Source organism: Halichoerus grypus, chromosome 5 (assembly GCF_964656455.1).
Source record: "Halichoerus grypus chromosome 5, mHalGry1.hap1.1, whole genome shotgun sequence".
Classification (NCBI taxonomy): Eukaryota; Metazoa; Chordata; class Mammalia; order Carnivora; family Phocidae; genus Halichoerus; species Halichoerus grypus.
The window spans coordinates 96,884,896-96,910,353 of NC_135716.1; the positions used below are offsets into that span (position 1 = coordinate 96,884,896).

The 25,458-nt window shown below is 55.2% G+C and overlaps 1 protein-coding gene and 1 long non-coding RNA gene across 2 annotated transcripts; one reads left to right on the plus strand and one right to left on the minus strand.

Annotated features, from left to right (window-relative positions):
- Positions 1 to 3,107, plus strand: LOC118525639 (uncharacterized). Its single transcript, XR_004912263.2, has 3 exons — positions 1 to 633; positions 1,555 to 1,646; positions 2,932 to 3,107. It is a non-coding gene; the product is annotated as an uncharacterized LOC118525639 (long non-coding RNA).
- A 15,115-nt stretch (positions 3,108 to 18,222) lies between these two features.
- UBL4B (ubiquitin like 4B) lies at positions 18,223 to 19,204 on the minus strand. Its single transcript, XM_036076398.2, has one exon. It carries the CDS (start codon positions 18,907 to 18,909, stop codon positions 18,223 to 18,225), a length of 687 nt encoding a protein of 228 aa, XP_035932291.2. The 5' UTR covers positions 18,910 to 19,204.
- Between the last annotated feature and the right edge of the window lie 6,254 nt (positions 19,205 to 25,458).

Below are 25,458 nucleotides of genomic sequence, written 5' to 3' on the forward strand. Positions count from 1 at the left end.
AGGATTCCATGTGGCCTCTCCGCAAGGTAAGGGAGGGATGAGTCCTCTTCCATTTCTGCTGCGAGGTAGTTGAAGCAGGGATCACAGCGTCCATTTTGCAGATGGGAAAGTAAGAGCCTGAGGATGTTAGGTGACTTGCCCAGGTACCAAGCCAGTTGATGGCAGAGTCAGTTCCAGAACTCAGCGTTCCTAAACCCAGTGCTCCACTTTCTCTCTCGCTCCCTGATGCCTGTGGCTGAGATTCTTGGGATGGAGACACCAGGACCCTGGGACCTGGGCCAGGAAGTTGGCCACAGGCCTTAGCCTGGGCCCAAGAAGCCTCCAACCATGGAGGAATTTGCTTTGAAGACAAAGGATGACTCCTGGCAGGGAGAGTCATTCCTATTTCTGTTCCAGACAAATGGGAAGCTGCTGCAGATTCCATGATAAATCTCTTTGCTAAAGATGATGCATCACTTCAGGCTGGTTATATGCACAGTCTTTGGACATTATACAAGTCAATTACCGAGACCAAGTTCTCAGCACTGAGCGGAGATATTTTCATCAAGTGGCTGTAACAGAGCCAGCGCCTCCCAGGGATCTGGCTGGGAAGATGGTCCACTTCGAGGCTGATCCCAGGGCAACTGCAGACTGGTGAGACCTGCCCCACAAGCCCCTGAGGAAAGGTGCCCCCACCACCATCATAATGGCCATCGGGCTATGCTTGCCCCTGAGGTCACCCCAAGGCTGCTGGGCCAGCCAGGATTATTCTGTCCAGGATCCTAATGTGCCTTCACTCTCTGCTGCCTGGAGTTGGGGAAATAAGTGTCCACTCCGGGCCAAACTCCAAGTACAGAGCTGCCAACAGGGCCTTGCTTCCCCAGCCCCGGAAGCACTTCCCCCAGACTCCGAGGAGCTCCTTCCCTGAGCCCAGAGCACTCCCAGGTCATCTCACAGCTCACTGACGCTGGCCCCTGGGAACAGCTCCGGGCCAGCAGATCCAGCTTTCCCTCACCCCCCAAACCTGAGAGCGCACACAGCTGGTAGTCTGGTGTCAGGAATTTTAAAGCTCCTATGTTTGCTGCTCCGAGAGGGTCTTCCCCTGGCCTGAGTGTGGGGTTGAGTGTTTCAGATCTACGGTTTGAGGTCCTGCCCAGAACACTGGCCTGGAAGGTGTGGGCTTCACTTACTGCTGTGTGGTTTGGGGCAGGTCTTTAGCCTCTCTGGGCCCCAGTCGCCTCATCTAAAAATAAGGCAAATGGTTCTTCCTAGCTCCAAAATGCTAAGCTTCATTCTCTGGGATCCCAAGAAGGCGGATGGAGACGACTGGAGCATAAGAGGAGAGGGCTGAGGGTGGTAACTGATTAAATGGAGAGAGCAGGGGCCTGAGTCACACAGAACTTGAATGTCATGCTAAAAATTTAGGTTTTATTTTAAAGGTAGTGGAGAGCCAGGGGAAATGTTTAAGCATGGGAGTAGAATTGCCAGATTTAGCAAATAAAAATACCAGACAGCTAGTTAAATCTGAACTGGGCATCCTGTATTTTCTCTGGCAACCCTGCATGGGAGGGACAGAGAACGCTCTTTGGCCACCGAGTGGAGAATGCATTGGAGGGGACAACACCGGAAGGAGACAGACCATGTAGGACGCTATTATTATATTCCAGGTAACAATTACCAAATTGTAATATTTGTTGAGCCCCTGTTTTTTGCTGGCATGAAGTACTGTGTGCATACTGATGCATCTAATTCTCATGACAAGGTGCGATACCTAGTATCATTTCCATCTGACAGGCGAGGAGACTGCCACACAGAGAGGTTGACTAACCTGCCCAGGTCACACAGCTACTGGCAGAGCTGGGGTTGGAGCCCCAAGCCCACACACTTAACTGCCACCCCGGGAGCCAGGAGAGCTTGAACCCGGGCCAGGCAGTGGGAGCTGGGTGACAGCCCCTGGGTGGGAGTTGGGACACCGTGACCGGCAGAGAAAGGAGAAGGGAGCTTGGGACCTGCAGTGTGTCCCAGCGACCCTCACATTGTCAGATCCCTCGACATTTTTCCAAGCAGGAAGAGGGGCTCATGAGCAGAGAAACTAGCACTTCTTCAGCATCTACTGAACAAACACCAGGCAGGGTGCATGGGGAGCCTCAAAGTATTTAGGGGGCATAATGAACAGGGCATGGTGGTTGACTGGATGTGGAATAAGGGCAAGAGGGAGGGGGAGGAAGACTTGGCACATTCTGGTTTGGGATGGCTGAAGGTGACCTTAACCAAAGAAAGCCTTTGGGATGGTGAACAGCATGGGGGGCTGGGCCCCAGGTGTGGGGTGTGGGAGAGAAGATGTGTTTCAGTCCAGGACATGCTAAACTTCTCAGGTATAAGGCCATGAGGCAATGGAGGCCCAGAGAGGTTCAGTGATTCTCCTGGAGTCACGCAGACTATAGGTGTGAGGGCACAAACAGGAACTGAAGTCTCTTGACTATATCTGGGGTGCTTGGCCCCGACAGAGCCCTAGTCTAGCTTCAAAAATGAGATGAAGATGGAGACACCCCAAAACACAAGTCGTGGTCAGTATGTGGGGGCCACTGTTGGACGCGGGTTCTGGCGTGTCTAGGAGCTCAGCTCTGACAGCAGATCTTGCCCGCTTGACCTCTGAAATCAAAGCCGAGGGCAGAACTGGGCTGAGTTTTAGGCACTGTGAGCCAAGAACAGTCTCTCTGCAATGGGTTTTCTCCACCTGCAAAAAGAGAACAGTAGCCACAGCAGAGTTGTGTTGAGGATTCAGCGAGGTAAAGACATGGGAAAGCTTGCAGTGTGCAAATATAATCTGTGATTGTGCTATGACTCCATTCTTCTGCCTCTGTCACAACCCCCTCCCCCTTGCGTCCTCCTCCTCTTCCTCCTCTCCCCCACTGCACCCTCCGATCTCCTCCTCTTCCCCCCCCCCGCCAGCCCCCTCCCCCATTTTAGGCCTTGGGACAGAGCCTGTTCCAGGGATGTCTGCAGAGAAGCTGCCTGGGGACGAACGTGCCACCTTCCATCTCAGCCCGCCTGGCTCGCTCCTCCCTCTGGCTCCTCCCTCCCGGTCTCCGGCCTTCCACCCCTCCCCCACACACACACTCACCGGGACACGGGACATCCCAGCACGGCGCGGCCAGCTCGCCTGGCCTTGTCTCCTGCGGACCTCCTCAGCTCCCCTCCCTGCCTCCGTGTCCCCTGGCCTCCGCGGGAGCCCCGCACGCACTCACGGGCACTCACGCTCGCACACACACGCATGCACGCTCACTGTTGCCGGGGAGCACCGCCGAGGCGGCAGTAGGGACTCACAAGAGAGGCCCTAGGGCATGGGGAGGCTCCGGCCTGGTCGGCCTGGAAATGTACAAAGCAGGTCCCCAGGGACAGAGCGGGGGACTGACGTCAAACCAAGGCTGAAAATACAGTCTGGAGAGTCACGCGGCACCGTGAAAAATGAGCCGCCCTCCCCAGCCAGAGACATGGGGAGTGGGGAAGAGACATAAATCCCAGTTCTTCAGAGTCTCCAAACGACAGGGGTGGCAGCTATTAGCCTCTAGAATGTCTGCGGAGAGGTCTCAAGGTCCCTAACGCGCCATTCGGGGGCCAAGGCACACCCTCCCCACTTCTGAGAGCAGCCAGTGCCCTGGGAACCCGGAGGGGGGGGCACCAAGCAGGAGAAGAGGGGTTGCTCCAGTGCCCACCCCCACACCTGTTGTGTCTGGCTAAGCCACTGCGTGGTGGGGACACGACCTCCCAACCACACCCAGAGGGCCCAGAGAGCCAGGACCAGTGGCTCGGTGTGCGGCTCAAGATCCCTGCCAGCATTAAGCTCTGACACCCTTTGCTGCCCTTGGGCAGCCTGCCTTCCCATCTTTTCCTCCACCTACTCACCCCCACAAGTACTTATTTGTTGCCCCTTTAGTATAGGAAGAACAGAGGTCCAGAGCTGTCGCATGGCCCAGTCCCAGATGACAGGTAGCCCATGTCAGGGGGCCTCAGCGTCCTTTGGAGCATGACCGACTTCCTGCCACTTTCAGATCCCCAGACCCGTGTGAACGGAGCGGAGGGGCTGCAGGCCGCCAGGGCAGCCACGGGATGGCGGTTGTCTGGACCAGCCAGCAGGGCCTTCCGAGCGAGCGACGTCAGTGGCAAATGTCCCTGCCCCTATTGCTTGCCCCCACCTTGGCTCTCCAGAGGCTTCCCCAGGAATTAAAGCAGTCCCAGGGAAAGTGATGGGGCTTCCCCCCAGAGTGACCGAGGTTAAAGTCTCACCACTCCACTGCAATAGAGTTAAAAGAGATTTTAAGCTTTTAGAAAATAAAGAAAAGTTGATTAATCTCACTCCTGAGTTGGAGGTTGAGGTTCTACCTTCTACACATGTCTTCTGTACGACTGTGTCTTGTTTCTGTTCATTCCTTTTTTCTGGTCTGCCCCTCCAGCCTCTCTGCTTAACACCCAGCTCTGGTGTCGTCTGCTCTCTGAATCCCCCCACCTCACCCCCCACCCCCAGCACCTCCAGAACAAACTGCTCATCCTCTGAGCTTCTCCACGATGGGCCTCCTCACGCCGCATGTTGGTGTACCACAGACAGGTCTGTCTCCTCCTGTGGGCGCGCCGGGGCAGAGCATCTCAGTCATCTCTATAACCCGCAGGGTCAGTCCAACCCAGCCACGAGGGCTGGGCTCACATTCATGGAAACCAACCAAACAAGCTTCATTTGTACCTTACGGTTAGCTTCCTGAGGACCCTGGAAAGACACGCAAGGCCTGGAGCCCGGTGCTGGGAGGGGAGTCACGAGACTCCCCTTCTCTGGGCACCTGTCCACAAAGCTCTGGACCTCAGGGTTCTGACAATCCTGGGGTGGGACTGGATGAGAAGCTGGTGCAGCTATGGACAAACCTCCTTATCTAGATGGTCGAGCGCAGAGCCAAGCCTCAGGAGCAACAAAGGCATGTGTATGAAAACCTAAGTCAGAGCATGTCACTCAAAGTCCTGTCCCTGCCCACTTGGGGTAAAAAACCAAAGTCCTTACATGACCCCAAAGCCCCATGTGATCTGGCCCCCAATATCTCTCCACCTATTTCATGCTGTTCTCTGCCTCCTTCTTCCTGTTCCAGCCACAGCAGGCTTCCTTGAACACTGCACCTCAGGACCTTGGCACCTGCTCTCTCCCATTGCCCAAATGTCACCTCTAGGGAGGCCTTTGCCTACACATAGACACACACCCTCCCTGTACCTCTTCCCTGCTTTATTTTTCTTCTTATCATTTATCACCAACTGATACCTATATATTTTATTTGTTTATTATTTCTCTCCCTTACTGGAATATAAGCTCCATCAGGGCAGGAACTTTTATCTGTTTGATGTTCATTCTTCTCCTCCTTGATTCACATGCCCCCTTTTAATATCCTTTAACTAATTCTGAGACATAAAGTTAACTACTGTTAAGACATCTTATGTTAGATGTTGAGGGAATGAGAGAGGGAAAGAGACAAAAATATTGGCCTAGTGGCAATACGTAGATAAAAACTTCTTCATAAGGAAATACAGTCCTTGTTTCTACAATTGGCCACAGTGGTATTTATAATTCCCCCCACACACACTGGGTTGCCCACACTCCCTTCGCCCCCAGCAAGCTCCTCAGTTGGTTGTGGGTCCTTGCCAGTGTGATGGTGGGGTTGCTGGGGCACATAGTAGGCCTTCAAACAGTATTTACCCAGTCAGTGAGGAAGAGGCTGCCCTACACACATGACACGAAGTAGAGAGGAGGTAGGAGCCTGTCTTTGATTTGTGTAGATGGCCAGAATAAATAATTGACTTTAAAAAGTGCTACTCCTACAATAACTGCTATTTGCTCAGATCAAAGAATATTCTCTCATCAGTTTTGCATTCCCCAAGGTGCTATGACACACAATAAGAGAGAGCTGGTCCTCTGGCTGATGCCGAGGACTTGCCTGCCTCAGTTTCCCCACATCTGCGGACGGCAGGGGTGAACAGATGGCTCTCTCAGGGCTGGATGTGTAGGAGGACTTAGACACTGAGGGACAGCACACAGAGGAAGGTGAAGACAGTCCCTCATGGCCCTGCTGACGTCCTTCCTCAACGTCTCCCTCTGGATGGCATTTCCCAGTGCCATTACGCATGCCTCTAACAAGGCTGGGGGACCCTGAGGGACCCCTGGGGGACTACCACCAGGGTCCCCGCCGATGCCCTGAGAACCCTCCACTCTTCCTGCTGGCTTGGAGAACCTACCTCTGCAGCGGCTTCTCCTGAAGGGTGTGAGCCTGAGTGCTGCTCAGGGCAGCGGGCCCCGCAGGGAATGCCAAGTCCAGATCACAGCTCTCCAAAGGTCTAGCATTAGCCCTCACCCAGCCATACACCCCAGAGAGGCGCCCTCAACTAGGAGCTCCGTGAGGGCAGGGAAGGGTCTGTCTGCTCACCATCAAATTCCCACCCACAGCACTGGCCACGAAGGAGCTGCACGGAGACAGGCCACGCACCTGGGGCTGGGAGGGCCCTCGGGGTCAGCCAGGTCTTGCTCCTGCTGCTTACTGAGTGAGTCATCAGTCACTCGAGTTCTCGGAGTCTCCTGACTCTTCATCTGGGAAGTGGGGCTAACAATGCCCATCCCACTCACCGTTTAAATGTCCAGATGTGACCCAGCGTTTATTGCTGAACCAGAGGATGGCGGGAGTTTCACAAACACTGCAGCCGTGCAGACAAGCAGACCTTGCCTACCGCATCTGATGTAGGAAAGATGTTGGGGTTCAGAGTCGACGGCCAAGAAAGAATTCTTGAGACGTCTTTGGTGCAAAAAAGTGGTTTTATTAAAACACAGGAAAAGGTCATTTATTACTGCTTAGTAAAAACTCAGTCATGAGACCCTTCAGATATGCTTGGGGGATGATTGCCAACATGTATCTTGTGGGGGGTAGAGATAAAGGAAGTTTCCAAAGGAATTTTTCTATGTCAAAGTAGACTCACAGGGTCCTGGGGGTCGGGCTAGGATGGCCTTTTGCCCTTAGCCAAGTACCAACATCGAGGCAGCTGAGTCCCTAGAGGAATGTCACTCTGCCTATTTCAAGACTTGTCCATGGGCTGTAGGTAATAAGGAAATTTAATCATTTTTCTTCTGCCTTTGTTTCCCACATCACACCTGCATGACCCTCTGGTACCACTGCAGGGGCCTCCACAGGGGCCTCGTCCCCAAACACATGTCCCCTCTTGCTCACTGACGCCTCCCGCCGCGCTGTGTGCCGACAGAAGCACCTGGTATCAGACGTGGTTCCACCAAGGAAGCAGAACCAGTAGGAGGAGATCTACATGCACAATTCCCAGGGACTGGCTACGTGAGTGTGGGGCTGGCTAAGCCGGTCCGAGGGCCATGGGGCAGGCAGGCAGGAGGGGAAGACTCTGGGAGCCGGAAACCCTCAGGCTCCCGTGAAAGCTTTGGCTACACCCGAGTTGCTCCCAGGGCAGGCCTAAGCCTTCTCTTAAAGAGCTTCCAACTGATGGAGTCGGGCCCACCCAGGATAATCTCCATAATTTAAAGTCAGCTGATTAGGGAGGGGCTTTCATCACAGGGGCAAAATCCCTTTGAAGCACCTGGATGTGGGTTTGAATAACTGGGAGAAGGACCGTGGATGCAACCAAAGGGCTGCTTGCTGGTCCCTTCTGGGCTCCATCTCTCAGAGAGCACTCTGGAAGCGCGGGAGAAATGGAATTCTGGGGACAGTAATTTGGCCCAGCCAAGCCAGGCCACCACAAAGCGTCACACAGCCCATGGGCATAAATCTGCATAAAGACACAATCATCACACCTCCTATGCTGACATGCCCACCCAGGTTACAAAGCACATTTGTATTCCATTGTCTTGCATAATCCTCTTGACAGCTCTCTGAAGGGAGTTTAATTATTTCATTTTACTGGTGACTCACCCCACCTCACACTCAGCTGGTAAGTGACAGAGCTGGAACTTGAACCTGTCTTGACCTGACTCATTCATGTCCTCACCAGAGAGTGAGTTTGATACGGAGAGTTTCCGGATACACTTTAGGAAAGATGAAAAGAATAGAGACCCTGGTCCTCAAGACAATCTTTGCCTACATTTTGGTTTTGCCGGAGCCCATTCTGGATGAAACAAGATAAGGTGTCGTGAATAAAGGATTTTACTCTCCCAAACTTGGTGCTAAAAAGGTCACATTTCTTTCTTAGGTCACATAATCTTCTTCTTCCTTCTTCTTCTTCTTCTTCTTCTTCTTCTTCTTCTTCTTCTTCTTCTTCTTCTTCTAAGATTTTATTTATTTATTTGACAGAGAGAGAGCACAAGCAGGGGGAGCGGCAGAGGGAGAAGTAGGCTCCCCGCTGAGCAGGGAGCCCGATGCCGGGCTCGATCCCAGGACTCCGGGATCATGACCTGAGCCGAAGGCAGATGCTTAACCAAGTGAGCCACCCAGGCACCTCCACGTAATCTTTCTTCTAAAGATTAAATTAAATTTAATCTTCTCCAGGCTTCCATCCTCCCAGTCCAGAGCAAAATTCTATTAGCTCTTATAGGGGCTTCCTTGCCCACCTCTCCATCAGAGGTAAGCAAAGTCTCGGGGGTCTCCCACATTACAGAACACTCAGGGAAGGGCCCCCTGGTCTTTGTGCCCTCTGTCCACACAGATATGCTCACTGACCGGTTCTCACGGTTCCTGAATGGGAGTGGGTCCTCTGTTCCTGGGCCAGTTTGGGGCAAAGGTCTCTGCTGAGAGTCAAACCTTCTCAGGGCACCCCGCAACCCTTATCCTCAGGCCCTGCCCCTCCCTGGAGCACCACAGGGAAGCACGTACATGCCCCAACCTTGGGACCACCCTACCCATCCCTTTCAGCCTGTTTTCTTTCAAACTTCCCTCCATTGCCTCCTCCTACAAAGACAATCCAGCACAATCCCCTCAGTGAGCCAGGAATTTTACAAAACCAAAGCCAGGAAAGGGTGACAGTGGTCTTCCAGGTGCCTGACAGCTGACGCTTCTGGCCCTCCCTTCCCCCAAACAGGATCAATGATCATCCTGAACAATGATCAAACTTACTGAACATTTACTGTATTCCAAGCACTTCACTTGTGTTCGTTCATTTCATCCTGTTAATAGTAGATGCTATTGTTATAGTCACTCTTTCAGATGAGGAAACAGGGCTGAAGTAACAGAGCCAAGGTGAGCCCAGCTCACAAGCAGCCCTCAGCATTCCCACTCCAGGGCCGATGCTCTAAGCACAGCTCTGTGCCATCTCCCACCGAAATCTGGTGTCAGGCGAGTTTGCACTAAAGCCTGCCTGTGGTCTTGGGATGGAGGAAGGACAGTTAGTTACATAAACAAAATCAAGTCCCAAACCAAAGTTGCAATAATTATCTCAGCTGGTAGGTGGGGAGTAGGGGAGGGGAGTAAAGGATTCAGATACCGCTTCTGCTGTACACCAGCTCCGTGGCTTTGGGAGTTTCGATCTCCTCAAATATAAGATGGGGATGGTAATCTCAACCTTCAGGCTTGTTGAGAGGACCAAAAGAGAAAAAGCATGGGAGAACTCTTTGTAAACTCTAAACTCTGCACATGTTTGCATTAAGGGCAAGGGGCAGAACATGCCTGGGCTTAATAATCTCAACCTTGGCAGGGAACAAAAAGACAGTCCAGTGCCAAGACAGGTCACTGTGCTGGGAGCTAGGGACCAAGCAAGAAGCTCTCTTAGACACAAAGACAGAGAGAGAGACAGAGACAGAGAGCATTTGCTTTCCCAGACTTCTTTGCAGCGGGGGCCCACATGTGACTGAGTTCCACCAGGAAAATCCCTGAATGACATTGGGAAGAGGAGTGGAGGTAGAAAGAAAAGGGAGGCAGCAGCTGGGCTAAATGAGATTAAGTCTCCTGAGTCAAAACGGAAACACTAATTGGAAAACATACATGCACCCTTATGTTGATTGCAGCACTATTTACAATAGTCAAAATATGGAAGCAACCCAAGTGTCCATCGATTGAGGAATGGATAAAGAAAATGTGGTATATATACAATGGAATATTACACAGCCATAATACAAGATGAGCTCGTGCCATTTGAGGCAACATGGAATGACCTAGAGGGTATTATGCTAAGTGAAGTAAGTCAGACTGAGAAAGACAAATGCCATATGATTCCACTCACAAATGGAATCTTAAAAAAAAAAAACAAGAACAAAAACAAATGAATAAAATAAACAGCAGAATCAGACCTAAAAATACAGAGAACAAACAAATGGTTACCAGAGGGAAGGTGGGGGGTGGAGGGATGGGCAAAATGGGTGAGAGGGAGTGAGAGATCCAGGCTTCCAGTCATGGAAGGAATAAGTCACGGGAGGAAAAGGCACAGCATAAGGAAAACAGTCAATTATATTGTAATAGTGTTGTAACGGGACAGATGGTAATGACACTTGTGATGAACATGTATAAATCACTAAGCGATCGTCAAATCGCTAACTTGTACACCTGAAACTAATGTAACATTGTGTGTCAACTATACTCAAAGGAAAAGAAAGAAAGAAAGAAAGAAAGGAAGGAAGGAAGGAAGGAAGGAAGGAAGGAAGGAAGGAAGGAGGAAGGAAGAAGGAAGGAAGGAAGGAAGGAGGAAGGAAGGAAGGAAGGAAGGAAGGAAGGAAGGAAGGAAGGAAGGAAGGAAGGAAGGAAGGAAGGAAGGAAAGAAGAGTCCTGGGTCAGCTGTGGGAGGTTTCCCATGCCTCGTCCCTGGGCAGCGGGCAGCAGAGCAGTGCCTTTCCTCCAGATCAGTCCTGTGGGGATGCTCGGGTGTTCCTCCTGGCTTTGTAATGTCTTGGATTTCTCCAAGGTTCTATAAACTACCTAATTTCCTCTAATAAATTCCTTTCTGCTTAAATCAGCCAGAGTGGGATCTGTTGTCCCAGATTGGTATCGGAAGAGATTCCAAGCAAGAAACACTCAAGGAAATGAGAATCTGGGACTAGTTTTCTGAACGAGTTGCATTTCCAGACAGCAGAGTGCTGGTTAGCACCAGAAGACGGGGCTTTGGTGGGGCGGCGGGGGGGACACGTTGTCATGCAATGGCTGCCGCCATCACCTGAGGTCTCCACAGGAAGGTGCCCATGGGATGCAAGGCTTTGGCAACTGAGCAGCTGCTGAAGCGAACTTTCCTCTGTCCCAATTCACTGGATTGTTCTGAAGCAGATCTTATAAAACATTTCAGAAGCATTTCAGTGTGCTTCTCGAAAAGGTGACTTTGGAAAACATTAACCACAATGCTATTATCCCACATTTAAAAAATACACAACACAATTCCGTAAGACCATCAAACATCCAGTCAATGTCCCAATGTCCCCATTGTCTTGTCCTTTTTTTTTTTTAACAGTTTGCTCAAATCAAGATCCAAATAACTCTGGCCTTTGCAATTAGTTGCTACACTTTAAGTTTCTTTTAATCTATGGATTTCTCTCCCTCTTTGTCTCTCTTTTTTCCCTCCCTGTTGAAGAAATTGGGTGGTTTGTTCCACAGACTTTCCCACAGACCAACCCCCTTGATTGTTGGAAAGTTAAAATCTACATTCCCAAGAGTCTTTCCTCTAAGGCGTCCTCACCACCTAGCTTCTCCCAAGCAGATGCCCCCACATGAGCCTTATAGGTGGCAGTGAGCCAGGAGAGGGGCGACCTTCACGGTGGTGCTGCGGGTGTCTGAGTCCCCTGGGGCACTTGTGGTGGGGACTCTGGGCTTTTGTCCCTGTAACCTGAGGAACCAAGTAGCGGGTGGGGTGGCAGTCTCTGTGTCCCTGCTGACTGCAGCCCCTGGTCCTCCCAGGGATCCTGTAAGCCATCCCCTTCCCTGCAATAAATCCCTTTAGGTGCAAACTGGCTAGAGAACATTCTGCTGACTACAGGGGGTGGGGGATGAATAAGAATAAGCCTTAGTTCTGAACAGCACTTTAGAGTCGACAAAACACTTTCACAGGGGCGCCTGGGTGGCTCAATTGGTTGAGCATCTGACTCTTGGTTTCAGCTCAGGTTGTGATTTCGGGGTCGTGGGATCAAGCCCCACATCGGGCTCCATGCTGCAGGGAGTCTCCACAAGGGGGGGGGGGGCATTCTTATCCCCACTGAACAGATGAGCACACTGAGGCTCAGACCAAGGGAACAACCCAAACTCCCACAGCTAGGGAGTATCTCAAGACTCAGTGCCAAGTCTTCAGATTCCAGGTTCTCTATTGTCTCTCACCATCCATCCTGCCTCCCTCGCCTCACGGGCTGCCATAGTCCCAGCCCAGATGAGGGATGGTCTGGGGTGAAGACGGCCTCAGGAAATACGGCAGCACAGAAAGATGTAGAGTTTGGACAAAGACTCCTCACTTTGCTTAAGATCAACATGCATCCTCCCCAAATGTCTCTGCCTCGTGATGTCCGCTCTGGGGCTGCTTAGACAAGGTCCTGGGGTCTGAGCACCCCATGCTTTTCTCCTTCCGCCGGACGGACTGTGCTGGAGAAAGGGGGCGGCAGGAGGTCAGGAAAGGCAGCCACCCTGGCTACCGCAACTCTGTCTGACACCCCAACTCTGTCACCAAAGCCCCTCCAGAGTCCCTGTTCCAGCCTGTGTGTGGAAAGGGGTGCGCTTGGTGCTGGTCGGGACAATGAATTGGAAGGGGCTCAAGGGGACCCTGGGAGCACTGAGGATCTCTCCAATGCATTATCGGTCAAGTTTAAGTAGTCTGTATGAGAAGAGGAGCCAGTGGGGGGCTCCAAGGGCCTCTCCCCTGCCGTCTCTGATGGACAGCAGCTTTGATCCAGGGTCTGAGCTCATAAATAACAGCCCTGTGCGGGTGCCCTGGGGCTTCTCCAAGGGCAGCTGGCTGACAAGGCCAACTCCGCAGGGCCTCCGTGGGCAGGCCTGGCCCCACTGCTGTGGGCTGTGACGGGTTTATGGCCAGGCGGCCAACAGTAGTTACCTCAGATTTATCACCCTTCTACCAGGGCAGAGGGAGCCGCTAAAGGCTGCCAAGGAGCCCTTAAATCACCGTGACGCGAAATGCTGTCAGAGGCGGCGGAGAGCGGGTAGGTAGGAGCCGTCCCAGGGGCTTGGGCTTCCTTCTGGCTCCTTGGGTTACAGACCTTCCGGCGGGGATTGGGGGCCAAGAAGCCACCCAGGGAGGAGCCAGGAAGGACTGCAGGAAATGAGCCAAGAGAATGAGGGTGCCCAGAGCCATGCAAGTGCAGGGACCCAGCACCCGGACTGCTAGCCGCCATGACTGGAAGAAGCGGCTTCCCCGCCACGGCTGAGCCTGCACGTGCGCCTGCCCCAGCAGTCCCACCTCCCTGGCCGCATGGCCATCTGCAAGCAAAGCTGTTTGGGGCAACCCCATGTGTGTGCAGACATCTGTGCCCTCTGTCGGGGCATGTCTGTCCGGGGCTCTAGATCAGCAAACAGGTGCATGCGTGCAATGAGGCCATTTGCCATTGCACTTGAGCACAGGGCTGGGTAGATGTGCCTGTGAATTAGTACTGCAGATGTGGGCAGGTGGGGTGCAGGCTCAGGACATATTCAAAGATGGTAGGTCCCGGGTCTCTGTCCACGCCTGCACACTGGGTGAGTCTGGGTAAATACTGGAGAAAGAAGACACGGGGAAGGGGCGCCTGGGTGGCTCAGTCGGTTACGCATCTATCGGCTCAGGTCATGAGCCCAGGGTCTTAGGATCGAGCCCCACATCTGGCTCCCTGCTCAGCAGTGAGTCTGTTTCTCCCTCTCCCTCTGCCCCTCCACCTGCTTGTGTTTGCTCTCTCCTCTCATTCTCTCTCTCTCAAATAAATAAATAAAATCTTAAAAAAAAAAAAAAGACACGGGGAAGACAAGGAGAGGAGCTGGTGGTGGCATTCAATAAGACAACTAGGGATGACTGAATGGGATGAGGAGAAAGGGAAGGCGGGCAGAGGATGGGTGCAGAGACATAAGGAACAGAGAGAGAGAGAGAGCACACTAAAAGAAAGTGCCCAGATGTCCACACAATGCAGTCCAGTAGGCCCCAAATGTAGTCAGAGAGAACAGGAAGGAAAGGGTAGGGGAGAGGTACAGGAAGAAACCCAGAAAGGACAGGGAGAGGAGGAAGGTGACCCAAGAGGGGAGGAGTGGGGCGAGGCAGCTGGCGGGAACACCATCGGCTCCCGAGGAACCCCACACCTGGGCTTTGCAGCTGTTCTCACCTCAGCTGGCTGCTTGAGCAACCCCTGGCTCAGCAGCAGGACCTCCCCCAGGGCAGCCTGCTCTCTGGCCACTTCCCTGCCGCAGGCTGGCAGCCACCCACACCCAGCTCAGAGCACGCGGAGAGCCGTCCAGGCTGGGGCAGGGAGCTGAAAGGCAAGCAGAGAAGGGGGGGGTCTCTGTTCGCCGACATACACGGGCTGATGCGCACGTAGGTGCTGGTGCCCCTGCAAAGCCCAGTACCCAAACGTGTGCACCCACATGTCCGCCTCCATGTCCCTGTGCGTCCTTTGAACACCCCTGTCCTGACTACACGAGTCATCACTGGGACACAGCAAAGTTGGTCCGTGCCACCTCTTCCAGCAGCCCTAGCAGTTCCTGGACTTGGCTCAGCAAAGTCTTCCTTTTCGGTCCTTGACTTTGCTGCGTGGGATGTTTTGGCTGGGCCGCCTGGGCGGGGCCGAGCCCACGGGGCTCCAGCAGCCTGAGCTCCAGCAGGTCTGGGCCCTAACCCTGCAAGTGGCACAGAGCCTCCAGCTCACTCGGCAAACCTGGCTCTGCCCCTGTAGACGCCACCCTACGGGTTGGAGGTATGGGGGCTGTCTTTGGGTTTACAGCTGTGCCCCCGTGGTGTGTCTGTGTGGCTCCGGGTGTCATGAGGCACCTAGCAAGGTCAGAAGCTGGGTGTGCTAAACCAAGGGACAGTTCTCCAGGCGTGACGTGAGGAAAAGTCCCCCATGTCTCCTTCGACTGCCCTCCTTTCCTACCCCTCACCAGCTCATATGCCGCCTCCTCCTTGAAGCCTCCCTGAGGCTCGGCTGGGGCGACCACAGCTCCTGGGCTGAGACTAAGCCTTTAGTGGATTTATTATCAATGATTTCATTCATACAGCAAACCTATACAACACAACACCCACTACTAGGTGGCCCCCCACGATCTCTATCTCCCCGTGTCTGTGCCTTTGTGAGATCTCTTTCCCAAGAATGTGGGCGGGACCCGTGACGTGCTTTTAATCAAATCAGGCATCGGGGTCTCTGTAGCCCCTAGAACATTGTTAAGTCCCCTCTTTCTCCAACATCCAGAAGAATTTCCATCCTGAAAGACCATTCCCTGCCCCATCATTTAGGACTTGGGATAAGAGCGATGTCCCCCAGCTACCAGCACATCACCGCAGCTCAAGCATGGGCCCTGGCAGGACCGGAGGGGCTTCTCGAGCTCCCTCTGCTGTACCATGCAGCACGGGGTACAAGGGGGCGCGCTTCCTTCTGCCTTCTCAGAAAGGCGGGACCCTTCCTCTATCAGCCTAAATCACTAGCAGAAAGCCTAGCACATAGTAGGGCTGCCATCAGTGTTTATTGATCGAAGAATAAAGGACTGATAAAAACACAGGAACAAGGATGCTGCGCCTGTTTCCAGCAGAAAGACCATTTTGCCGGGAGCCAGGGGACTGAGAGTGTTGGCCTGCCGCTGATGCGTGAAGGAACCAGGAGAAGCCAGATTTCTCTGTGGATAGAAACACAAAGCTGGCTGTCCGGAGATGCTTCTGGGGACAGAAGCAGTGGAAGTGGTGCCCTCAGCCAGCCCCGACACCCCCACTAACTAGAGAGAAGACAGGGCTTCCCCGTCCTTCATGCCGGTTTCTCTCAGCAAAAGGAATAAAACGGCTCACTTAATTTTATCGCCCACAGATTTCTTGGGAAATGGGCTATTAGTTCCCCTAATGTAAAGATAATAAGCTCTTCCCCCTTGGCAAATGGCACAGCCCCAGCAAAAACACGCTCCCAGAACCTTCAGAAAGTCTCTTCTGTGGAGGATGGAGGGTGGAGGACCCGCCTGGGAGCGGGAGCGGGAGCAGGACCAGAGGGGAACCAAGGAGCGGGCTGGTGGGTGCTGCTGGCAGCCCCCCCATGCTGAGTGTCCCCTCAGTGCCCCCGGGGAGAGGTCACACCTGACAGAGCTCACAGCCTCAGAGACTGACTTCCCTCTCCTCTTGGCCGGTGGAGCAGAGGCTGGGGCATCGGTGGAGGAGATGCTCATTGGCTGAATGAGGGTCTCTCTGCTACAAAGCAGGCTCACGGAGCCAGAGACCTGGTTTCGGGGGGCTCTCCCGGCCATGCCACTGCCCCCTCGGAAGACGGCACTCTGGATTGCGCAGTCCTCATGACTATAACCCTCCCAAACATCTGGCAGGGGGATGTAGATGCTGTTAGCATTGCCTGGCTGGTAATCACGGCTTGATGAATACAACGTGAAAACTCGGGTTAACTCATGCTCACCCTCCCACCCTCATTTTACGTGGGGAATCCTCCTCTCTCTCCTGCCCTCACACAAGGGCTGAGACAGCGCCTGGCATCATAAGACAATTAACCCCCTACCCGGCCCCACACGGTCAAAAATCCACATAAAACTTTTGACTCCCCCAAAACTTAACTACTAACAGGCAAATGTTGACCGGAAGCCTTACCAATAACACAGTCGATTAACCCATATTTTGTATGTTATATATATTATATACCTTATTCTTGCAGTAACGTGAGAGGAAAGAAAATGTTAAGAAAATCCTAAGGAAGAGAAAATACATTTACGGTGCTGTATTGTATTTATCAAAAAATATCCACCTAGAAGTGGACCCACACAGTTCAGACCCATGTGGTTCAAGGCTCAACTGATGAGTGATGCCCCTCTAACAGGTGAAATCACAAGCATGAGACAGGCAGAGTAAGTCAGCCAAAGTCACACCGCAAGCCCATGGCTGAACTGGGACTCGAATCAGCAGCGGGGCCCCCAGGCCAAGGACAGAAGGCTTCCGGGGAAGCGGGCCCTGCATGTTCCGTTCAGGACCTCGTCCTTCATCCCCCCTCCATCTCCATCACAGGACAGAGTGACTGTAGTAACAGCACTTCAAGGACCCGGGAGGACAGGCTCTCAGGGAGCTCCCTGCCCCCTCACACACAGGGTGCGGGTTCCTCAGCCCTGGGAAGGACCACTCTCTGCACCAGAACAGAGGAAAAGCCTGGCATCCCTGTAGCCTGCGAGACAGCCCCCCCCCCATGGCAGCTGGGCGCCCTGCGAGGTGGCGGCTTCACCTGGGTATCTATCTAATCACACGGGCTACACTCTGTTTTCTGTCGCTGCCTTCTTGTCACATTTCTGCCCTGTCTCTCTATCCACAAGCTCTGTGGGGGCAGGGATGCTGACTGGTACCATTCTTGGTCCCGGGGAGCCTGGGCAGTGCTGGGCAGGGAAGGGGGGGCTCAGGGACACCTACCAATTGACGAGACTTGGGGCAGGGGGTGAGGCAGGGATCTGTCCCACAGACCACAGGGAGGGAGTGTGCAAACCACCTTTTCTGCCCCAAGCTTCAGTTTCCGGCTATTCTTGGTCTGTGTGTGTCTCCCTAAGAATCCAGGCCTGACGCACACTAGGTGCTCTCCTCCCACCCCCGCCTCTCCGAGCCCTGCCGCTTGAGCTGTGCAAGCACAAGCAGACAGCAGGGACAGCCTCACGCAGAGGTCAAGGGGCAGCTACCCGCCATTCCTCGTCTCTCGGCTGTCAGACATCTCGAGGGTAGGTGGCATGGCCTGGGGACGGACAGAAATGAACTCACATTATCTGTTTCACTGTCCCAAAGGAGGAAGAGGGTCTGTCTAAAGCCATGGAGACTCTGGGCAGGAGGTTTGCTGACAGCCTGGGAGGTTGCCCAGGAGGGGCTGTCCAGCCCAGGTGAGCGTGTCCAGCCCAGGAGGGGGAAGCTGCCTTTGACTACCCCTTTAGGACCATCCACGGGGTGATCAGAACCCCTTCAAGGATGGCAATGGGGTGCAATCACACTATGTTTCAGAGGGGATACCAGAGGACAGACAGGTCCACAATCCCTCCGGCTGCTCTGAAGTTTCAAGAAGGGGTAAGGATGCAGCTGCCCCCGCAGGGGCGAGTGCGGAGTCACCAGGGACCACAGAAGGATGAGGCCAGGCGAATTTGAGCATGCAAACTCAAAGCAGGATAGGCCAGTTTACTGATCAGCCTTCCCCTCCTCCTCGTCCTCCTCCCCTTTCTCCTCCTCCTCCTCCTCCTCTTTGTCTTGGGGCTCCGAGGTCTCAGCCTCAGGCCCCTCCTCCGCAGTGGGCTCCACTAAGGGCGCCTCCATCAGGAGGTCCCGCACCAGCTGCTCCAGGGCCCCCAGGCTTATCCTCTGCAGGCGCTCCTGGTGCTCCCGCCTCAGCAGCTGCAGCACTGCCTTGGTGTCGTGGGGCGTGAAGTGTTTGGCTAGGACCAGGCCCAGACGGTGCCACAGGGGCTGGGGCTGGCCGGCCTCCGCGGCCGCTGTCTTCGCCAAGGGCCGTATGATGACATTGATGGAGGCATTGGGCCCGATGCAGTAGTCGGAGAGACACTTGTCATCAGCCAGACGCTGGCCTCGGAAGAGCAGGTACTGCTGCTCCTCGGGCACCTGCAGTCGTTCTGACACCAGCTTCTTCAGCATGGCCACACTCTCTTGCCCTGACACCTTCAGGCTGCATCTCCGGCCCAGGAGCAGCTTGACCGTGAGAATCATCGGGCCAAGAAGAGAATCAGGAGGGATCCATGCTCCGCCGCTGCCCTGAGGGTTAAGGGCCAGTGCAGGAGGAGGGGGCTTCTCCCTATCAATGGAGGGCGGTGGTCCCAGGAGGCCAGGGGCCAGCCCCCCATGGGCAGCCATTGGCTAATGCTCTGTGATGTCACAATGCGGCGTGAGGGCTCATTTTGAGAGCGGGACTCTGGGGAAGTCAGACGGACATTTTGGGCACAGGACATCCTTCCTCCATAAAGGGAGAAAGGAGAGTAGGTTAAGGAGCAGGAGGGTCCAAAAGGAGAGGGTAGCAGAAAGAAATACGTCCTCGTTGACTCATTCGACACATATGTATTGGGTGCCTTCTTTGCCAGGACCTGTCTCCAAGGAGAGATGGGATCACGGTGGATACTTTCTGCCCTCATGAAGCTTTCAATCTAGTGGCTAACGTTTATTTATCAAGTGTCTTCTCTCTGGCAAGCACTTGACACGCTCTCTCGGATTGGGGTTCCCAGAAGCAGACCCGGGGACAGGGATTCCAGGGCACCTGCTGAGTTGGGGGGGTGACCCCGGGAAGTGGCAGTAGGAGGTGAAGAGGTGAGACAAGGCAGCGAGGGAAGCCAAAACTGCAGAAATGAGCAGGTGGCCCTCGTGAGTCACCGGGGAGGCTTCCATCCTGCCACATGCTCCGGAAGGTTCGGAGTAGACCCTTGAGTTGTACCACCTGAGGAGCAAAGACGCTGGATCTGTGTGCTCGGGCTCCCACCCTTGGCTAGTGGGGGTGCTGACCTCGGCTGCGTGGCCTGCGCAGGTGCAGAGCATGCTTCTGTGACCAGAGAAGACCGGTGCGCAGAGATTTGCAGGCGTTGGCAAGTGGGAGCCCTCAGGGGTTGGGGAGCGGGAGTGCAGGGAGGATGCAGTGGGTTCCCCGGCTGTGCCTGCTGCCCGGCCCTGCCCTACGGACTCCTCACCACCTCAGAGGCGCTACTGCTATGTTCTCCGTTCGCAGAGGACAGACCCTGGAGCTCGGCTCACCCACACGGCAAGCAGCAGCACAGCTGTGTCTTCACCTTTAGCGCATGTGGCCTCCTGAACCATCTGCTCCGGGGCTCCGGGGCGCTGGGCACTCGGAGACAGCCGGGGCTCCGCGGCCAATAGGGAACACGCGTGGGGCCTCTGCCTCTGCCCGTCAGCTCCTTCTGCTGGGTTCAGTTTTCTGTCCCACTTGTTAAAGGTCTCCTGGGTCAAGCCCTTTCTATATGCTGGCACATTTAAGCCTGCGAGGAAGGTGTCATAATGCATTTTAGAAATGAGCGAGTGTGAAGAAGGCCTGGCTGACTTCCCATCCAGTAGGGTGGTTTCACCCGGGAGCCCCTCGCGGCTCCCCAACTCTCCCCCCTCTCCGTGCTCCGCGGCTATGCTCGGCTCCCTCCTCCTCTCTTCTCCCTCCAGCCTGGGCGACACTTGAACACTGGTTCAAAACCACCTCCTCCAGGCTGCCAACACCCTTGGACTTTTCAGACCTTGCCCTGGCACAGCACCCAGCCCGGATCCCCTGCCCAGGGTCACTCCAACCACCACCCCTCTCTTCAGGCCCTGGCAGCCTCAGGCCAGGTTCTCACTCACGGCATCGACCCAAATTCTAGTCCATAGGGAAACCAAGCCCACCGGTAGGAAGCCCCTGACATCTTGCCCTTTCCCACCAACCAGAGTGCTGCCCCAGTCCCCTCCTCCTCCTCCTCTCCCTTACCAAATGAGCCTTCTCTCATTATTTCCATTCTTCTTCAGAAATGTCTCCAAAATCCACCCTTCATCTGCATCTCCACTGACCCCAAGCCAATCCAGGCTCTCACCTTCCTCCAGCCTGTGGCTCAGGATTCATAGCTGATCTCTGTCCAGTCCCACCCCCTTGGGTCCATTCACACTGCAGCTAAGGGAGTCTTCCTAAATAAAAGTGAGGCCAAGTCCCTCCTCTGCATTAACACCATCCAGTTTAATCCTTTTAGCCGTTGGAACCAAAATCAGCCTCCTTAGCCCGGCACCCAAGAGCACCATGGCCCTGCCCCGCTTGCCTCCCGAACCTCATTGCTTCCCCACACTGCATCCTCCACTCCAGCCAACCTCCGGCCATTCCCTCTACTTGCTTGTCCCATGTGACATCTTCGAGGCTGGTTAAAAACCACCTCCTCCGTGAAGCTTTCTCTGCTTTCCCCAGGCTTGGGAGGGGCAGTCTCCCCCTCCCTCTGCGCATCTGTTAATGCCCTCGAGCATGCACCTAGCATAGGTCTGTGTCTCCCTCACGGACCATCGACCATCGGAGGGAGTGAGTCTTACCAGTCCTTGAAACCCCTACCACCAGCACAGAGCCCAGTTCAGAGAAGGCTTCAAGTACACGTCTGTTGAATGAAGATAAAATTTAAACCTGCTGAGTAGGCAGGAGGATGCAGGATCCAGTATGACAGGCTGTAGAAAGGTAAAAACCTGCCTGCAGCCTCTCCCTTGCCCCTCCCTCTTCCCCTAGAGAGATGAAAATCCAAAATTACACAAAAAATAAATCAGAAAGTGATTCTAATCTTTACCAAAGGATCTTCTATCGTATTCTTTAAATAGTCAACTCCCTTGGTGCATTCGAAATAAGAGAGAATTTGCAAATGTGCATATAGCGTGTGGGGTCCCCGTGGACTCCACGATGTCAGGGCATCTGCTCAGAGAGAGTAGCACGTGGATGAGGCTTCTCCCTGGACAACTGGAAGCTCCCAGCCTCTGGAGAGGAGGACTCTATGGTGGATAAACCATGGGATGGACAGTATTCGGGACATACCATGTGAGATGTGCAGAGCAGAGGTAATCCAAGGAGGCTTCCTGGAGGGGGCCAAGTTTGAGTTGTCTTTGGCAGGATACAAAGGAAGGTGAGATGGCCTGCAATCTCTCTCCTGGCTCTGGGTCCTTCTGAAGAAAGTGGCAGGAGGCAGAGTTCTGAGCATGGAGGGAAGTAAGAACAAGCCATCTGCCTCTAGGCTCTCCCCCTCAGACCATCTACCCAGTGGGGTGCTGCCCAGGACACTGGCAGGACTGGGGAAGGGCCTGGCTTCTAGAAGCATGTGAGAGCCACATCTCAGGCTCCGTCTCGCCAAGGCTACTTGGTGCCCCTGTGACAGGGATTTTGAGGGCCACAGCTGTTGATCATGCTTTTCAAATCCGGCTCCCTGGTCTAGAGAGCCCCATGTTCCTAACAGGCCATGAGGACAGAAGGGGCAGAATTGGGGGTATCCTAGGAAACTGAGAAAGATGATCGCCACCTGGCCCCTGCCCCTGTGCCTGGAGCTCCCATTGCCTTCCCCACGGGGGACGATGGGGGCACCTTGCTGGGCCCTCAAATCGTATTTGGAACCTGGAAAGTTCATAATTTTTCCCATACAATAGTTTGTCTTCATTACACAATTAGCATAAGAAACTGTAATCGTGTCTTCAGAGCATGCAATCAGACGATTGCCATAACTGGGGGGAAGGCTAGCGGGAACGACTGGGTTTTGTGACTTGAGCAGAAGGAATGAACACGGGCTGAGAGAACACCGGACGGTGGTGGGCTCGGGCCCCCTCTCGCAAACCACAACACATGCGATTGTGTCACAGGAAAACAAGTGCAATGTCTGTGTTGGGGGCGGGGTCTGGGGACAGGCCTGTGAACGCCAAGGTACCTGCAGGGCCCTGGCAACGCTCCTGAGCAGACTGACGACATCGGTTCGCTGAGGCCGTGAACTCCCTAAGCAAATCGCCATGTGTCCGGCTGCCAGCCTGGGGCCTGCCTGAAGTGAGCCTCATCCTTGAACTTCATTCGCCTGCACTGTCTCATGGGGGTCTGAGCCCTGTTCAGCCGCCCCGGCAGGTCGTGCCCCCAGGCCCCAGCACAGCGCCTGATCCATGAAGGCATTCAGTACCTGCATTGATATAAACTAATCAATGTAAACGTGAGCTCTGTCACCCCCGGCTGTCAGGGAAGGCCCCACGGGAAACGGGCCCAAACGGGATCCCCAGGCACGTGCCCCCGTAGGGAGCTCTCACTGCGCACACAGGTAGGCAGGCCGTGCACAGCCGGCCCAGGGGAAGAAGGCCCAAGATGCTCCCGGACAGCTGGCGGGGCTCTGGGCTGTGGGGAGAGCACAACCCCTCCTTGGGGCTGCACAAGAGGCTCATTGAAAAGATAGGCATGGGGCGCCTGGGTGGCTCAGTCGTTAAGCGTCTGCCTTCGGCTCAGGTCATGATCCCAGGGTCCTGGGATCGAGCCCCACATCGGGCTCCCTGCTCAGCGGGAAGCCTGCTTCTCCCTCTCCCACTCCCCCTGCCACTGGCAGAGAGGCTGAGAGCCTGGAGTCATGATGGTTCTGGGCCCCCTGCAGCCTTCAGCCCCCCACCACCCCCACCACCCCCACCACGCCGCAGTGGTTGCTGGGCGTCAGTGAGGCCCACACTCTGCAGGACGCTCTCCAAGACCTTGGAAGAGAGAGTGCTGACTACCAGACAGGGCGAGGGGGGACACTGGCAGGTGTCCTCAGGCCCACCGCTGTGCTGCCGGGGACCCCACTCAGCCCGTGCCACCTTCTGTCACCAGGGCCCCTTGCCCCTTCCAGGAGGGGTCTCTCAGACGGCTCTTTGCTCAAGCAGGCCTAGCCCAGGACAGAAGAGGCAGCTCTTTAGGCGGCCCCTACCCCCGGCCACCCTCTGTGGCGTCTGGCACGTAGTAGGTGCTTGGTAGCTACATGAGGCCCATTGCCCACGCCTCATCCACTGGCTGGCACTGGCCGTCTCAGCAGCTGCACGAAAGTGGGTCTGCAGCTGTTCCAGGGGGAACCCTAAGGTCCCCCTGACAGGTCTTAGGGAGCTGAGGCTGAGGCGTGTGGGCCAGGCTGGGCAGGACCAAGGGAGCCGGAGTGGAAGGAAGGCAGCAGATAGCGCTGGACCGCCGGAACCATCCCAGCCCTGCGCTCACTGACTGTGGGCCGCCCAGCCTCTCTCTGGGTCTTGGGCCTCGCCCCAGACCACGCTCTGCCCTCGCCGCTGTCCTGGAGCCCTCCAGAAGTCAGACACTGGCCGCGGGCGGCTGGGAAGCCGAGCCCCGCCCCTTACAGGACAGCCTCCCACCTGGAAGACCCCGTGGGGTGCGGCGCGCTGTGACCACTAGATGTCACTGGCGGCCTCCCAGGCCGGCTCCAGCAGCCACGCCCCAAGCGGGCCTGGGGCCTCTGCCCCTTGGGGCCTCTAGGCACGCAGGGCTGGATCCGGGGCCAGAGCCTGGCCTCCCTCACACTGCCTGTCGCCCCTGCCCATGCCCGCAGGGCCCGCCCCAAGGCCCACCCTGAGGCCGGAGGGCAGGATAGTAAGACAGGCCCCCGTGGGGGACACAAATACACACAGATCCACCATTTCAGCCCTGTGCATGGACTTTATCATGGAGGGGAGGACCTCTGGACCCCAGCCAGCCCGGCCAGAGAGGCTTGGCTCTCAAGGAGGGACTTTGGGTGGGGCTGAGGGAGGAGCTGGAGCTACCCCAGGGACAGGGCAGGACGGGCGCCCTGGCTGAGGGCCCAGCACGCAGGACTGTGGGGAGGAGCATGGGGTTCGGTGTGATGGAGTGCAGTGGCAGGCGGGGGGGGCAGGGGTGACCCGGGGCAGGGACAAAACAAGCAGCGGCCAGTCACCTTCACAGAAGTGTTCTTTCCAGGGGCTGACAGTTCTCTAAGTTAAACGTAACACATGCTAAGTCCCTGCAGGGCACACGGGAGTCCCAAAGGAGCAGTCCACAGCCACTACTCAGGCTCTTAGTCACACGCACACGCACGCGAGCGCTCTGCCGACCTAAGCTGGGATCAGCGGACGAACTCCTTTACCACACTGTCTCTGAGCTCTGCCAGGGCTGGAGAAATGCCAGGACCCCAACCGGTGCTCCACTGCCTAGTGAGCTCCCGCCTCCCTCAGCACCTTCTCTATGAGGGGACACCGCCCATGGAGGGGCTGGTGGCCCATCATCTCAGCTGGGGGAAGCCTCAACCATGATCCATTCACACAGGGCGTCCCCCCACCCCCCGGCCGTCTGCACCCCGGGCTGTGTGATTGCAGCTGATAAAAAATAGTTTGCATCAGCCCTGGCCGTGGTACTGTGACGTTCATTTAAACATACTACATGTACTCTGGACTTGAGTGTAATGTACGTAAACCCTCCCGGACTGGGATTCCGCCAGATGACTCCTCAGACAAGGGGCCATCAGCGAGCACTGGGAGCGGGAGGAAGGCTCCGCTCCACGGGGGCCAGGGCTGGTTATTCACACCCGTACCCAGCCTTACACGCCACACTAAACATGTGCCAGGCATGGTATGTGCGCTAGACCGTGGGGAGTGATTTCTGCAAACTTACCAGGAACAAAAGCGAGTACTTGGACTGGGCTCAGAGCTGGCAGGTAGGGCACCGAGGGGCAGGTCCGAGGGGGAGAAGCCGTTCTCATCAGTCCTAGAAAAGGGGGAAAGCTCTGGGGAGAGAGCTTAGGCAGAGCCCGCCTTTGCCATCTGTGTCCTTCAGGGCAGGACAGAGGGGTCAACTATGAAAAGCCTTCTCCCAGGCCAGCTTCAGAAAGTCCTCCGGGAGGCTGTGGGCGGCACATGCTCGAGGAGTGTCAGAGGTCTAGGGGAGGGATCTGTGGGGCCAGG

Coding starts and splice junctions, on each gene's coding strand:
- UBL4B (XM_036076398.2), bottom strand. CDS start 18,909: ATGGCTGCCCATGGGGGGCTGGCCCCTGGCCTCCTGGGACCACCGCCC.